Source organism: Hippopotamus amphibius, chromosome 2, assembly GCF_030028045.1.
Source record: "Hippopotamus amphibius kiboko isolate mHipAmp2 chromosome 2, mHipAmp2.hap2, whole genome shotgun sequence".
Taxonomy (NCBI): domain Eukaryota; kingdom Metazoa; phylum Chordata; class Mammalia; order Artiodactyla; family Hippopotamidae; genus Hippopotamus; species Hippopotamus amphibius.
This window is the reverse complement of record NC_080187.1, coordinates 52,394,991-52,408,791: the sequence shown is the minus strand read 5'-3', so window position 1 is coordinate 52,408,791 and position 13,801 is coordinate 52,394,991. Positions and strand designations below refer to the sequence as shown.

At 47.0% G+C, this 13,801-nt stretch overlaps 1 protein-coding gene across 2 annotated transcripts in view; it reads left to right on the top strand.

Annotated features, from left to right (window-relative positions):
- BLK (BLK proto-oncogene, Src family tyrosine kinase) overlaps nt 1–13,801 on the top strand; it is a 57,190-nt gene that overhangs the window by 29,643 nt on the left and 13,746 nt on the right. The window contains exons 2-5 of one of the 2 annotated variants that reach the window (XM_057721432.1): nt 7,897–8,005; nt 10,365–10,419; nt 11,927–12,020; nt 12,954–13,052. In XM_057721432.1, the coding sequence (XP_057577415.1) occupies nt 7,898–8,005; nt 10,365–10,419; nt 11,927–12,020; nt 12,954–13,052 (356 nt within the window). In that variant the 5' untranslated portion in view covers nt 7,897. The remainder of the gene's footprint in view (nt 1–7,896; nt 8,006–10,364; nt 10,420–11,926; nt 12,021–12,953; nt 13,053–13,801) is intronic. The other variant, XM_057721433.1, reaches the window with a different exon arrangement.

Sequence of the window (13,801 nt, the reverse complement as noted above, 5' to 3'; positions counted from 1 at the left end):
CCCTGGCTCTGCACATAGGCTCACCCGTTCCAACTCGAAGCTGCCCACCCATGTCTGGCAGGTTAAGTCAGAGGGGAGAACTTTTGGCTAATTACATGGCAAGGATTCCAGATCCCAGAGTTAGGAACCCGTCAGAGGTGGGTGTAAGGCTGGCCCCACAGCGCACTAGCTTGACTTGGTGTCAAGTCTCAAGTCCATCTCATCTGTAGAAGGAAGGTAGCCTGTCTCACACACTTAATTGTTAATTGTTGATTATTTGTATATGTGGAATAATAGTGTAAAAAAAAACTGTTAATTGTTGATTATTTGTATATGTGGAATAATAGTGTAAAAAAAAAAAAAACAAACAACAGGCCATGCACTGTTCTAAGATGTGCCAATAGCATGTGATAACTAATCTAGTCCTTACCACATTCTGGGAGTAGAAACTGTTACTATCTGGAGACTGAGAGACAGAAATGTTAAGCACTTACCCAAGGACACGCAGGTCAAAAGTAGTGAAAGCAGGATTCAGACCTCAGCGTTCTTATCTGCGATGCTCTGGGTCTCTCTCAAACAGGACAGTGTTCATGGCGCGTCTGGCTCAGTATCTAGCACATGGGAACCACTTAACACAGGACAATACCTGCTATATTTTTAATATATTTATTTATTTATTTTCTATTGGCTGCACTGAGTCTTTGTTGCTGTGTGCAGGCTTTCTCTAGTTTCGGCAAGTGGGGGCTACTCTTCGTTGAGGTGCTTGGGCTTCTCATTGTGGTGGCTTCTCTTGTTGCAGAGCATGGGCTCTAGGCACTCGGGCTTCAGTAATTGTGGTGTGTGGGCTCAGTAGTTGTGGCTCATGGGCTTAGTTGCTCTGCGGCATGTGGGATCTTCCTAGACCAGGAATCGAACCCGTGTGCCCTGCATTGGCAGGTGGATTCCTAACCACTGCGCCACCAGGGAAGAGTAAAGCAGAGTCACAACGCTAAATTAACAATACCTCAATTTTTAAACATTAAACTAAAAAAAAAGTAAACCAGAATCAAATTGATTTTTCAGCCATGCAACCATGTGCATTCCAGGGTTGACTTCATGCAGAAGAGTTTTTTTCCACCAAATCATCCTCCCACCTCTCAAATAACCTGCTTCTGGAGCAGCCAGTGCAGGTGGAGGGAATCAGAGCCGTCAACACTTCCCAGGACCACATAGCAGCCTGTCATTCACGTTGGCCTCTGTCTCCCTGCCCACCACCCAGGCCCTCACCCTAAAAAAGAAAGCTTAGGAAATCCCAACGGATCCCAGTGCCAGCTTAGGGCACCATGAAGCTCTCTTCTGTCACCCAGTTCATCCTCTAGGTAGGATTTATTTAGCACCTTTCCGCTCTCATTCCTTTCTGACCCTCATCTTGTTTGGTCCACATGACAACCATGTGACTTATGTACAGGCTGTTGGTCCTTGAACTCTATGCAACCTATGTCGTTGTGCATTATGTGTCAACATCCCAAATGTTTTTCATGTGTTGAATTTGGACTTGAGTATGTCAGCCACCTGCCAACAGCTCAGTCTTGGCAGGACAACAATTTTCATCTGGTTAATAGTGTTTGCACAACTGGTTTAATGTTTTGGTGCATTTTCCCCTAATTTTACACAGTCATTGGAATTACGCCTGTAATCATGGGTAAGTGCTTAATTAAAAGACATCTGTGAAAGGCTAAAAACAGACGAAGATTTGCCAAATAGGAAGCCATAATTTACACATTATCAGTTTTTATTTAAAAATATGCTAAAAACATGGTGTTTCAGTAAAGCCAAGACCAGGATGAAGGAAGCACACAGATACGGCATCTCAAGCAGAAAAGTGCATCGAAACCTGGTTTAATTCTGTAGAAACAGAACTTTCCCTTCACCCCCAAACAGGAAAGTCCATTGTATGACTTTTTTTGGCATTCACCTTTGAGTATGTTTTTTCAGGAGGTCTTTATGTATGAAAACGAGGAATAGTTTCATACTTCCCCGTTTGTAGGTCAGCAGACTGAGCCTAAGTGATTAGGTGATTTGCCTGGGTTCACACAGCCAATGTGCAGCTTGCTTTTGGGTTCAGCTTGCTTGGATTACCCACTGCCCCCTGGACCAGGGAGGAGGGAGATAGCTAAGTGAGGATCTGCCTGGAATTCTAGACCTCCCACCTCCAGAAGCTCCCAGGAGATTTTTCCTCTAGGCAGGAGGGCTTTGGAGACAGGCGCAGCCCCCACGGAGGAGAGGTCTGTGTATCTGAACCTGAACTGTGGGCCCAGGGGGTGGAGCCCCAGGCAGGGCACCCAGGCACCTGCTTCGAGCAGAAAAGTCAGGGCAGCACGGGGGCTGAGAACCTCCTCTAGCACCTGGCTCTGCCACCTTCAGTGTGACCTTAGCAAGCCACCTTGCCACTCCATCCTCAGCTGTGAAATAAGAATACAGTAAGTCGCCTACATACGAACCTTCAAGTTGTGAATTTTCAAAGATGCGAGCATGCCCCTGTATGTCAGCTGTTGTCCTGTACCACTGTATTTTCAAGGTACTGTTCTGTAAGATTCAAAATGTTTTCTTTATTTTTTTGTTTGTTTTTTATGTATTATTTGTGTGAAAAGTATTGCAAACCTATTACAGTACAGTACTATATAGCCGATTATGTTAGTTGGGTACCTAGGCTAACTTTTTTGGACTTTGAAACGTGCTCTCGGAATGGAACTCGTTCGTATGTAGGGGACTTACTGTAATTGTGACCACCCTATAATGGTACATGACTATTGAATGAATCATATATGTCAAGTGCTTTCAACCTGTGACATGCTGGCAGCTGTAAATAAAGGGTTTCTAGTTTCTCTATTTTTAGTGCTGCCTCCGCCACATCCCCCGACAGGCTGAGGCTGTGTTTCATGCTTTAAGCATCTCCCTGGGGCCAACATTGATCTGCTTTCTCTGGTCAAGGTCTGCACAAGGGTCTAACTCATTTTAAATAAACAAACAGAAGTCCCCTCCCCCACCTTCCCTTCCTCTTGCTACCAACCTCCTCATCCCCCTCCCCGCGCTACACACACGTGCACACACACACACACACACGTGCTTGCTCTGTGTGTGCTTTCTCTCACACATACACACACCGTTCTCCCATCTGCCCTTCACTGCTGGGAGGTGGCCAGCGCCCCCTCAGTACAGCAAAGCCCCCTGAACCCCTGGGACCCGCATGTGTTGCCTTAGGCTTCTGCTTGGATGCTGCGTTTCCTGACTCCTCCCAGCCTGAAACTGCTAAAATGTCACAGCGGAGTGGCAGCCTGAGCATGGGACACAGCTCTTCTTGTCATATGGCTTCCTGAGTGACTCAGGCTCCAGTCAGAGCCTCTGGGGTGCGAGGACCCTGGAGAATCTATGTGTTTATAAAACCCATGGAAAAGCATGTGCATATACACTGCTAAGGAGGCAAGGAAGGACAAGGAAGCGTAAGTCACGGTGATTTAAGCTGAGGAATTTTACCTCCTGTCAATTTATGTGCGTGTTCAGTTCTGTTGTTTAAGTGGACATAAAGGTTTGCCCAGAAAGTTTAAAATGGTGGCAATATGGTCATTTGGGCAGGCGCAGAAGCAGGTGTCCAAGTCGGGAAAATTCTAGAAGCTGCTGCCCGCTGACGCCTCTGAGCCAGGAGGCTGGGACAGGGAGGAAAGGCCTGAGGCCCAGGCAGCCATTCTCCAGAGCTGGGGCTGACCCAGGGCCGGGCCTTACGCCCCCACTGCTGCCCAGCAAATCACTCATGTCTCGTTTCATTTTCTGCTTGTACCCGTAAGACATGCTTCCTGTGAAAGAATTCAAGGAATGTATAAAATCATCAAAGAAAGAGGTAAAAGTCACACGAAGTCTCATCCCTTGAGATAAACAATATTAGCGTTTTAGGAAATATCTTTTTGGAGTTCTGCTTTGCATTAACAAACCCCCCCCCACACACACACTTTTTTTTTTAATTTGCTTTTTTTCTCTGTCGTGGGGACTGCTTTCTACCTCCTTTTGTGTCTCTACCTCCCCCGCTAATAACCAAAGTAAACATCTTGGTGTTTATCCTCCCAAACCTCTTTCCATGTAACATAAAAACACATGCATGTGCCTGTATAGGAGTTTCTTGTCTCATTCTTTGGTTTTTCTGAATATGAGTAAACCTCACCCACTTCTTTGCATCCTGCCTTTCTCACCTAAATGATATGTGGTAGAAATACCTTGCTGGTAAAGATCTAGCACATTCTTTTTAATAGATGCATAATATTTTAGAGACTTTTAAAGTACAGATTTACTCAACAATTCCACAGCTGGTGAACAGTCACAAAGTTTTGTGGGGTTTTTTTTGGTTTTGTTTTTTGTCGCTACAACTATTGCTGCAATAAACACCTCTATACCTCATGTATTCCTATATGTGATGTCTTAGTACACTGTGAGATTCTTGGAAGTGGGATTGTAAATCGAAAGGTATGTGTATTTTTTCATTTTAATAGAACTTGAAAGATTGCTTTCTAAAAGTTTGGTAATATTTCATCTTTTATTTGTTCAATAAATATTTATTAAGCACTTACTCTGTGCCAGGCACTGTTTTAGCAATTTGGATTAACAATGTATAATACAAAGATTCTAGACTGCATAGAGGTTTCATCCTCGAAATGGAGTAGGAAAGGAAAGATGAAATAACAATAGTAAATACTTTCGTACCAGAATCGTAAGAAAACACAATTTCCCTTTCTTTACCATCAACAATTGGTACTACCATTCCTTTTATTTATTTCCCAATCTTTTTGATATAATGTAGTGTTTTCTTGTTACTTTGATTCGCATTTTCCATTTGGTAAGTAATTTTAACATTTTTCACATTCAAATTTAGTGATTCGAATTTCTGTTGGATAAATTGTTTATAATTTTTACTCATTTTTCTATCGAGTAGATTATATGCTAAACCCATACTTCTTGTCAATTTTCATGAACTCTGTGTATATTATAAACAGACATTTGTCTGTCATACGCTTTGCAAATCTTTCCCCCAATCTATCGCCTATCTACTGACTTCATGATGGTTTCTTTTACCATGTCGTACCTTTATCGTTTATGAATTTGCCTTTTTGTTATGAATATGTCTTTTTGTCCTCTCTTAGCTACTGTATCTTTGTTAATTGTTATCTCCAAGCTCTGGGTCATCTGTTTACTCTCCTAAATTTTCTTCCAATTAAACTTTTAAATTTTTTATATATTTTTTCAATATACCTGGAACTTACTTTTTAACATGGTGTGAGATTGGGGTCCAATTGTATTTTCTTCTAGGTGGATAGCTATTTTCCCAATACCTTTTATTAAAATAAACCATCGGTTCTCCACTGAATTAAAATGCCACTGTTTCCATATATGCAGTTTCCATATGTACTAGAATCTGTTTACATGGTTATTACTATGCTTCACTGATGAAATGTCTGTTCCTATTCCACTTTAATGCTGTTTTGATTATACTCTCCGCTTTCATAATTTTAAAGCTAGGGTAAAACTTTATTTGGTCAGAGAAATCTCCAGATAATTTTATCCAATTAAAAATTGTAGTTATTATTGAAAACACATTTAATTTATATTGGGAACAAGAAATAAGTCATAATCAAGAGAAGAGATGAAAATAATTACAAAACAATACAATGTAAAACTTCATGGTAAATTGGAAATGTAGAGGAAATCAAAGATCTCCTATAAGAGTAGTACAGACATATATATACTACCAACTGTAAAATAGTCAGTGGGAAGTTGTTGTATAACAAAGGGAGTCCAACTCGAGGAAGGAAGATGCCTTAGAGGACTGGGGCAGGGAGGGTGGGGGGGAATCGAGGGGGGGGGCATCAAGGAAGGGAGGGAATATGGGGATATGTGTATAAAAACAGTTGATTGAACCTGGTGTACCCCCCAAAAAAAATAAAATAAAAAAAAAAAAAAAAGATCTCCTATAAATCATATAAATTATCAAAGTGGTACGAGAAGGAGGAAAAATGGCAGGAGACAAATTCCTGTAGAAGAAATTGGAAATTTGTTTAAAGATCTACTATTTAAAAGAGTCCCAGGAACAGAGGACTTACCAGCTGAGTTCCATGTAGCCTTTAAAAACAGCCCCAGTGTTACTAAACTAGTCAAGATCATAAGAAAAAAGACAAAGAGCTCCCTGGTACATTATAAGGCCAGTCTCATCTTAATGTTAATTCCTTATAGACTAATCGCACTTGAGAATACAGATTTTCATTCAAAATAAAGTATTAGTAAATAGAATCCATCCATGTATCAAGAAGACTAATGCACTGTAACCTAATAGTTTTTATTACAGAATGCAAAGATGTTTTAATAGCAGAAAATTTATCAACATAATTCGTTACATCAACAAATTAAAGAAAAATTATCATATTAATAGATATTAAACAGGCACCTGATAAAATCCAACCGCCCTTCCTAGTACAACCCTATAATCTGTTATCCGAAACATGGATACCTAAAAATCTCTGGAAACTGAAACGTTCACCTGTAACTTTGGCACTATATTGCATTTGATGTTAAAACCGATCTAAACTAAGGCAGAGACTACTTAAATACAAGTAAACACAAGAAAAATATTGCTCTTTACAAATGTGAAGTGTTGCATGTTCTGTATGTGAAACATACTCAGAAAAATACTTGTGGGTTATTTGTTACTATGGTTCTCTGTCCTCTACCCAAAATTATTTTAGTCTTTTGTTGTTCCAAGATGAGTTTGAGGAGAAGTAATATGAGATGTGCTTTTGACTCTCTGGAAGAAATGTATTACTGTGTTTCGTTGAATCTAAGACACCGCTGATGGAAAGCTAGCATTTCTTTTATGTATCACTAAGAGAGACGGGAAATGCTGCTAATTACTCTGTGAATCATCATCAACTGTAAGATACATCTTGGTTTCAGAGACATTGAAGTGTGGGGAAACGGTGCATGGTAGAATACGGTGTATACGTCCAAAGGCAGTCAGGAACCCTGCCATCCACACACCCTTCAGACGAGAGCCCTTTCCTCCATTAACATCCGCCCCTTGGGGGTGGACCCGCTGTGAGCCGGAGCATGGTAGTCTAGGGTCAGCCCAGGCTCCAAGCTGGCTCTGCATTGCTTAACTGTTTGACTGGGAGCCAGCTATTCAACATCTCAAACCTCCTACTTGCACTTATTTTAGATAATTGAAAGGAGGATACGAGATAGGTGAAGTTCTTAGTCAAGAGTAAGCTCTCCCTGAACAGCCGCCCCTGGAATGAGGGTGGTGGTGACATGGTGGTGAGGTTGGCTGTGGTCTCTGGGGTCTTCCCCACATCTGTCATTTGAAGACTCTTAATCCAAGAAAAATCTTGAGCACATTTCACTCACCATCTAAGTTGGCCTTAGATGCCTGTACTATCATTGTGCCCTAAATTACAGCATCTCACCTGAAAATCTGAGCTGGAAAGAACCTCAGAATGTTTTAACACGGGCCAAGAGAGGGAATGTGACCTTCCCAAGTGAAGACTGAAACCCAGACCACCAGACACATTGGTCAGCCTCTTTCTAGATAGCAAGGCTCCTATCCCCAGAGCCTGGGATCCACCCCAACAGCTTCTGGCAGTTTCCTCAGGCCAGACCATCTCTGTGTCCTAAACCCAGGCATCTCTCCTCTCTGGGCCACTTCTTCCTGCTCTGGGAAAAAAGATGGAGGCAAGCTTTATCCACCCAACCGCCTTCCGACTCCATGCTCTGACTTTGACCTCCGCTGCCCCGCTGCCTCTCCACTTTTCTAATCAGCCACCGGAAGGGGTTTGGGGGCGCTCTTGTGCACGGAGGCTCTGAAAACCTACTCACATCGCCAATCTGCTGTGTGCTCTCTGACAGGATGGGAGTGGTGAGCAGCAAAAGGCAGGTCAAGGAGAAGGGGAAGGGCGGATGGAGCCCTGTGAAAGCCAGCACCCAGAGCAGAGAGGCCCCACCACTGCCGCCCCTGGTGAGTGACCGCTCTCCCCAGCTGGAGCAGGGTGGGGGAGGGGAGCACAGAGCCCACCTGTGTGGCTCTGGGGCTGCAGCTCGCCTCCCTCCAGTGCCAGCACCATCCCTAGACAACTCAGGCCTCCAGCAAATAGGCCCTCTCCCACTGCCCGCCCCCCACTCATGTCACAGTGGCAGGATAGTACAAAGCTCAGCAGCCAGATTGCCAAGCTTAAATCCATTAGCTGTGTTCTTTGAAGCAGGTTACTTACCTCCCTTCTGCTTCAGTGTCTGCATCTTTAAAAACAGTAAGAATGCCTTTCTGATGCGTATGTGACCATAGGCAGTGTATATACAGTGTATACACTGCAAGGCAATAAAGTATTTTTTAACGCAGGACCGGGCCTAGTGGGCCCCTGCTTATTCTTAGCCAGTTTCCAATGCGCAAGAGCAGCCTTGAAGGAAAGGAAGTCAAAAACGTCAATTTGAAGAAAGAGTGTGTTTGGGGGGGTCTGGGGCATCTAGCAACATCTGCTGTCCCCACCCTTGCCCAGAAGCTCCTGGAGATCGTTGTCCCCTTCGTGGCACTGCTGCTGGCTTTCCAAGCAGCTCGCCCTCCTGGGATGAGGCAGCCTAGGACCCGAGGGGTCCTCTCCTCCCCAGCAGGCCTGCAAGTTCTCTTGGAGCTTGTTACGCAGTTCTGGTCTGTTCAGAAAGCGTTTGGCACCCTTTGACGGTAGCATTCCTAAAGATGCACTTTTAGATGATGACATTCATGTCTCCCCTGCCTGGCCGCAAAGCTCCTTTTGGTATGGGGCAGTTGGAAGTCATGCCTGGACTACCCCCCTCCTGCCCTCTCTACCCCCACCAGCACATCCAACTGGCCATTGCTTTATTCTGACAGTGACCTGATGGGGGAGGGGAGGGGGGATTGCTAATCCCATTTCTTAGGGAAATCTTACCGTTTCACGTCCCAATTTAATGCAGGGTTTGGCAAGTAACAATGCAATGTTTGTTGAATGAATGAATGATTGACTGGGCAAACTCCGACTTAGATCGTGTTTGTTACGTGCTAATACGTAGTAGAGCCTGGAATGTTTTTAACTTTTTTTAAAAAGTCACATAGTATGTATTAATTATGGGAAAAATTGTAAATACTCATTATTCCACTGCCCAATGTTACCTGGAGTTAGCACTTAAGAGCTCCTGCCTCCAGATTCCCTTTCTGTGTGTTATCTATATTATGTGTTTATATTTTCAATGGAACTATACTATACATGCCATTTTGCAAAATGCTACTTCAAGATTGTGTCCAATAAATATGGAATACGAAAGGAATATTTGGGGACTTCCCTGTCAGTCCAGTGGTTAAGACTCTGAGCTCCCAATGCAAGGGGGGCACGGGTTCGATCCCTGGTTGAGGAATCCCACATGCCACATGGCCAAAAAAAACAAAAAACAAAAAAAAAACTTGCAACATATGTCAAGTTGAAAAAAAACCAAAATGAACACCCAGCACAGGCCCCCCATTTTCAGAAGCAGAAAGTGACCAGTAGAGACTGTCCACTGCCCCTAGTCCCTCCTTGTCACCCCAGGCTCCACTCTCCTGAGAGCATTTGCTTCACTGTTTCACTATGATCACATGTGTATCTATTTCTAAACAGTATTCAGTTTGATTGTGCCCGTTGTGAACTTTACATCATTTGAATCAGACAGCACTTATTCTTCTGAGACGTGGGTTTCGGATCTCTGCTACATTTGTGGGTTTTATCCACATGGATGCCCCGAGTTGTAGCCATGAACTTGCCCGGGATTTCATTGCACGACTTGCCCCATTTTGTCTACTTGTCTATCTTTCGTCAAAGAATGATGTCCACACTACAACAATTTTTATTTATTTAAAAAATTTCTTTTTGCTGGGAACATTCTTGTACAAAGGTTTTTCGAAAGGGTACATACCTGGGAATACATCTATTGAGTTTAAGGGAAATAAGCTTTTTAAATAATTTCCCTTGAGAATAAGTACTCTTTCGCAACTTCATCTTTTAAAGCAGAGCCAGGATTTTAACCCAGGTGATCTGGCTTCCACATCCCCCCCATTCCACAGCTGCCTCTTGAGAAGCTGGGGCACCCCTATGCACCCCTCCTCTAACCATGTATGTGGTCGGGCAGGTGGTCTGGGGTTGTGGGAGATCGTGTCGGCACCTGGGGGGTCTCGGCAGCAGGTCTCGAATTTACCTGCGCAGCCCCTAGGCCAGCAGAGCGGCTCCCCCAGACCCTCCAGACCCTCCAGCTGGCACCCAACAGTCTCACCCCACCTGCCCTGCCCAGACCTCGGGGCTGTGGAGTAACACAGAGCACATGCATTTCCGCTCTAGGTCGTGTTTAACCACCTGCCTCCCCCACCTCCTGACACCACGCACCCGGACCAAGGTAAGAAGGGGCCTCTTTGGCAGCGGAGGCTCCCCTGGCCACATCCTCCAGGCCTCGGCTTCATGCAGTTAGAACAGGCGCTGAGGTGGGAGCAGCTTCCTAAGGAAGACAAACCTTTGAGGGTTGGAGAGGAGAAGGTAGTGGGGAGGCTGAGGGAGGTGCCCAAGGCTTCGCCTGCCCTTGGTGGGGGTCTCTCCAGGAGCCAAGCACCAGCTCCTTTAGTGTACCTGAGCCTGGGTGGGCTTTTTTTTTTTAAAGACCTTACACACTACAAATGAGCACCAGCAATAGTTACAGCAAATACGAACAGCATCATCAAAGCCAGGCTTTCAAAGATTCTAGCTCCCAACCTGCAAGGGCAAAGGCCCACGGCTGTGCGTCCCAGCCCTCGCTCTCTTCCGTGTGGGGTTTCCCATATCTAGCTTCCCAGCCCACTTTTAAAGGCCCCCTGCCCACCTTCTAACCACCCCCCGTCTCCACTTCCACGCGGATGGACTGGACTGCAGAGGTGACATAATGAATGACCTTGGCCTTCCTGGGTCAGGGACTCAGGCCTGGGCAGGGGGCTCACAGGATGGAGCTTCCGGGAGAGCCCTTCCCCAGTATCCCCATAACCCACCGGCATCCCGCACCGGGAGGCCTCAGGCATTAGTGCGCTCGCGTGACTGCCTTAAACAAACAACGTAGAATCCAGCTCTGCCCCAAGACTGGGGAGGAAGCAAAACTAATTACAACATGGCCCCTCCCCGAAGGAGCTCAGAGTCTGTCAATCAAGAGCTGGAACCCAGTTCACGGCCTCGCCTAGTGCCTGGTGTTTCTTATCCGGCTGAACATCACCATTAATTACCGTTAGGGGGGATCCTTCACTTCCTGCCGGGGGCTTCGCATCTCCAGGAAGGAAGCCCAGGGGAAGGAAAGAAACCAACTGCCTTCGGCAAAGAACTTGAATCTCAGAACCGGAAGAGGCTTCTGCCATCTATTCCAGCCCCCCTTCCCGTCGAGGGGAGGTGAAAAGCCACATTTTAGTGACAAAGCTGAGTCATCTACTCCCAGGGAAGCTAAATGGTCTCCAGGTGACCTTTTCCAGGGGAGGTCTTGGCTCCCCAGAACTGTGCAGAGAAGCAGTTGTTACTGGAAAAATGATAAGCCAAGCTGCAGAGCCCCTCCCTACCTCCATTCCAGGGACCACCAGCTTGTTTGGGTACAGCCAGCCGGAGCACTGTGATGGGGCCCCGGGCACCGTTACAGATCAAAGTTACAGCCGCCCGGTTCCGAGCCACTACTCTCCTTGGAATAGAGGCGGGGAGGGCAGGGGGAGAAGGGGAAGGGAGGGGGAGGTCACGACATCCGAGGAGGTGATAAGGGATCAGCCAACGCTGGTTCCCGGATGTGGGTCTCCGGCCATCAGGTCCATACAGCCGATCTCCCTAGATCTTCAGGACTTTTCTAGCCCCCACCATCGCTCTAGCGGCCCGAGCAGTGGCCATGTCTTCCCTGTTCACTCCAGAGGAGCACTTCGTGGTGGCCCTGTATGACTACAAAGCCATGAATGACCGGGACCTGCAGATGCTGAAGGGGGAGAAGCTGCAGGTCCTGAAAGAGTAAGTGTCCCGGACGCTGTCCCTGTCATTGCAGCCCTCCCCCCACCCCACCCCCGCCCACCTGTCTCTTTCCATGCCTCACCCTGCACAGCTGCCTCCAGAATATCTTCTCTGGTTCCCTGCCCCTCAGCCCAGCCCAGTCACTCAGTAGTAGTGGTTCATATTCACTACCTTCTGCTCTGCTGTCAAAATCCTACTCTTCGTTCAAAACCCACCTCTAATGTCACCTCCTCCATGAAGCCCTCCTGACGCGCACAGCGCTTGCCTGGCTGCTCCATTACAGCTATGGCTTGGAGTCTGCTGTGTCCAGATCTGTCTTCCTTGCCAGACCAGGTCCTGCATGAGATCCTACCTGTTGAACTCAGCTTTAGTTTACCCAGGGTTTCTTCTCAGAAACTCCTCTAAACCTACTCTCTCCAACGGGCTTGTCCTGTGGAGCCCGAGGGCTGCTTTTGTTCTTGATGTTCTGCAATGGCCTCAAGTCAAGAGCACGATGGCCCTGACCTTTTGACCATCTGCGGGCTCTGGTTCGTCTTTTCCTCCACAGCCATCCTTGTTTCTGTCTTTCCCGTGCAGTCTGAACTCACTCCCTAAACCCTAAACATGTCCCATTAATTGAGAGGAAGGCTGCTCACTGGAAGACTGGTGCTCTGCTGGGTGGATCAGACTGTGTAGACAAACCTCCCCTGGAGGCCGTGTTGTCCCCTTCCCTCCCTGGACCAGGAGCACCTTGGGCCCATCGGATGCTTACGAGCTGGAAATGACCTGGGTAGCCCCACATCATTGAGCCACTGGCCCCAGTTCCCTCGCTCTGCCCGACCACCTGCCTCTCGAATCCTCTGCTTCCCAGGGGTGAAATGCTGCCATGGGCTGCGAGCTGCCCAGAGAGGCCCGTGGGAGCCACTACCCATTCTGTTTTTCCTTCCCCTCTAGAGCTGGAGACTGGTGGTTGGCCAAGTCTCTCATCACAGGAAGAGAAGGCTACGTGCCAAACAACTTTGTGGCCCGAGTAGAGACCCTGGAAGTGGAAAAGTAGGTGGAGAGAGAGCTCCTTAGAGCGGAGGCATTCTGACTTCTGCTCTGTGCAGCGCGGAGCCAGAAAGTGGCTAAGAAGCAGAGCAGGGTGTGAACCCGGCACCAAGGGCGCAAGAGAGGGGCGGGGTCTTGGAGCTGCTGGAAAAGTCTTGTCTAAGGTCCCAGACAACGTTTAAATCTCTGTGTGACACTGAGGGTGTCACTCAGGGAGCCCACCTCCCTCTTCCCATCAGTAAAATGAGAGCCGCCTGTTTCCTGGCTAGCCTGATAGAGGTGCCCCCATGTCCCACCACCTGGACCAGCCACCCTCCTCCCCTGCCTCCAGGGGCAGGACTCAAGGCTTGCATCTCAGAGAACTCACAGGCCTTATGGGAGAGCCCCACCCCAGCATCCTCATAACCCACTTTCATGGGGCATCAGCCAGGGCCTCAGGCATTAGTGCCCTGAGCAAAAGGAGCCCAGAGCCTAGCTCTGCCCCAGCACTGGGGAGGATGTAAAACTGATTTTGACCTGGCCCCTCCCCTGAAGGAGCTCAGAATCTGTCAAACTCACGAGCTGGAACTGGTTAGCGGCCTCACCTTCCAGCGATGCTCATCCTTGCCCAGCACACCCGGCCCCGTGCCTTTCCCTGGACCAGCGTGAGGCCAGGGCACATCCACCCTGACCAGCCTTGGAGACCAGACCTCAAGGAGGGTGGTCTGTGAGGGAAGGTGTCAGGTGCATTTTCCCACAGCAAAATTAACGAA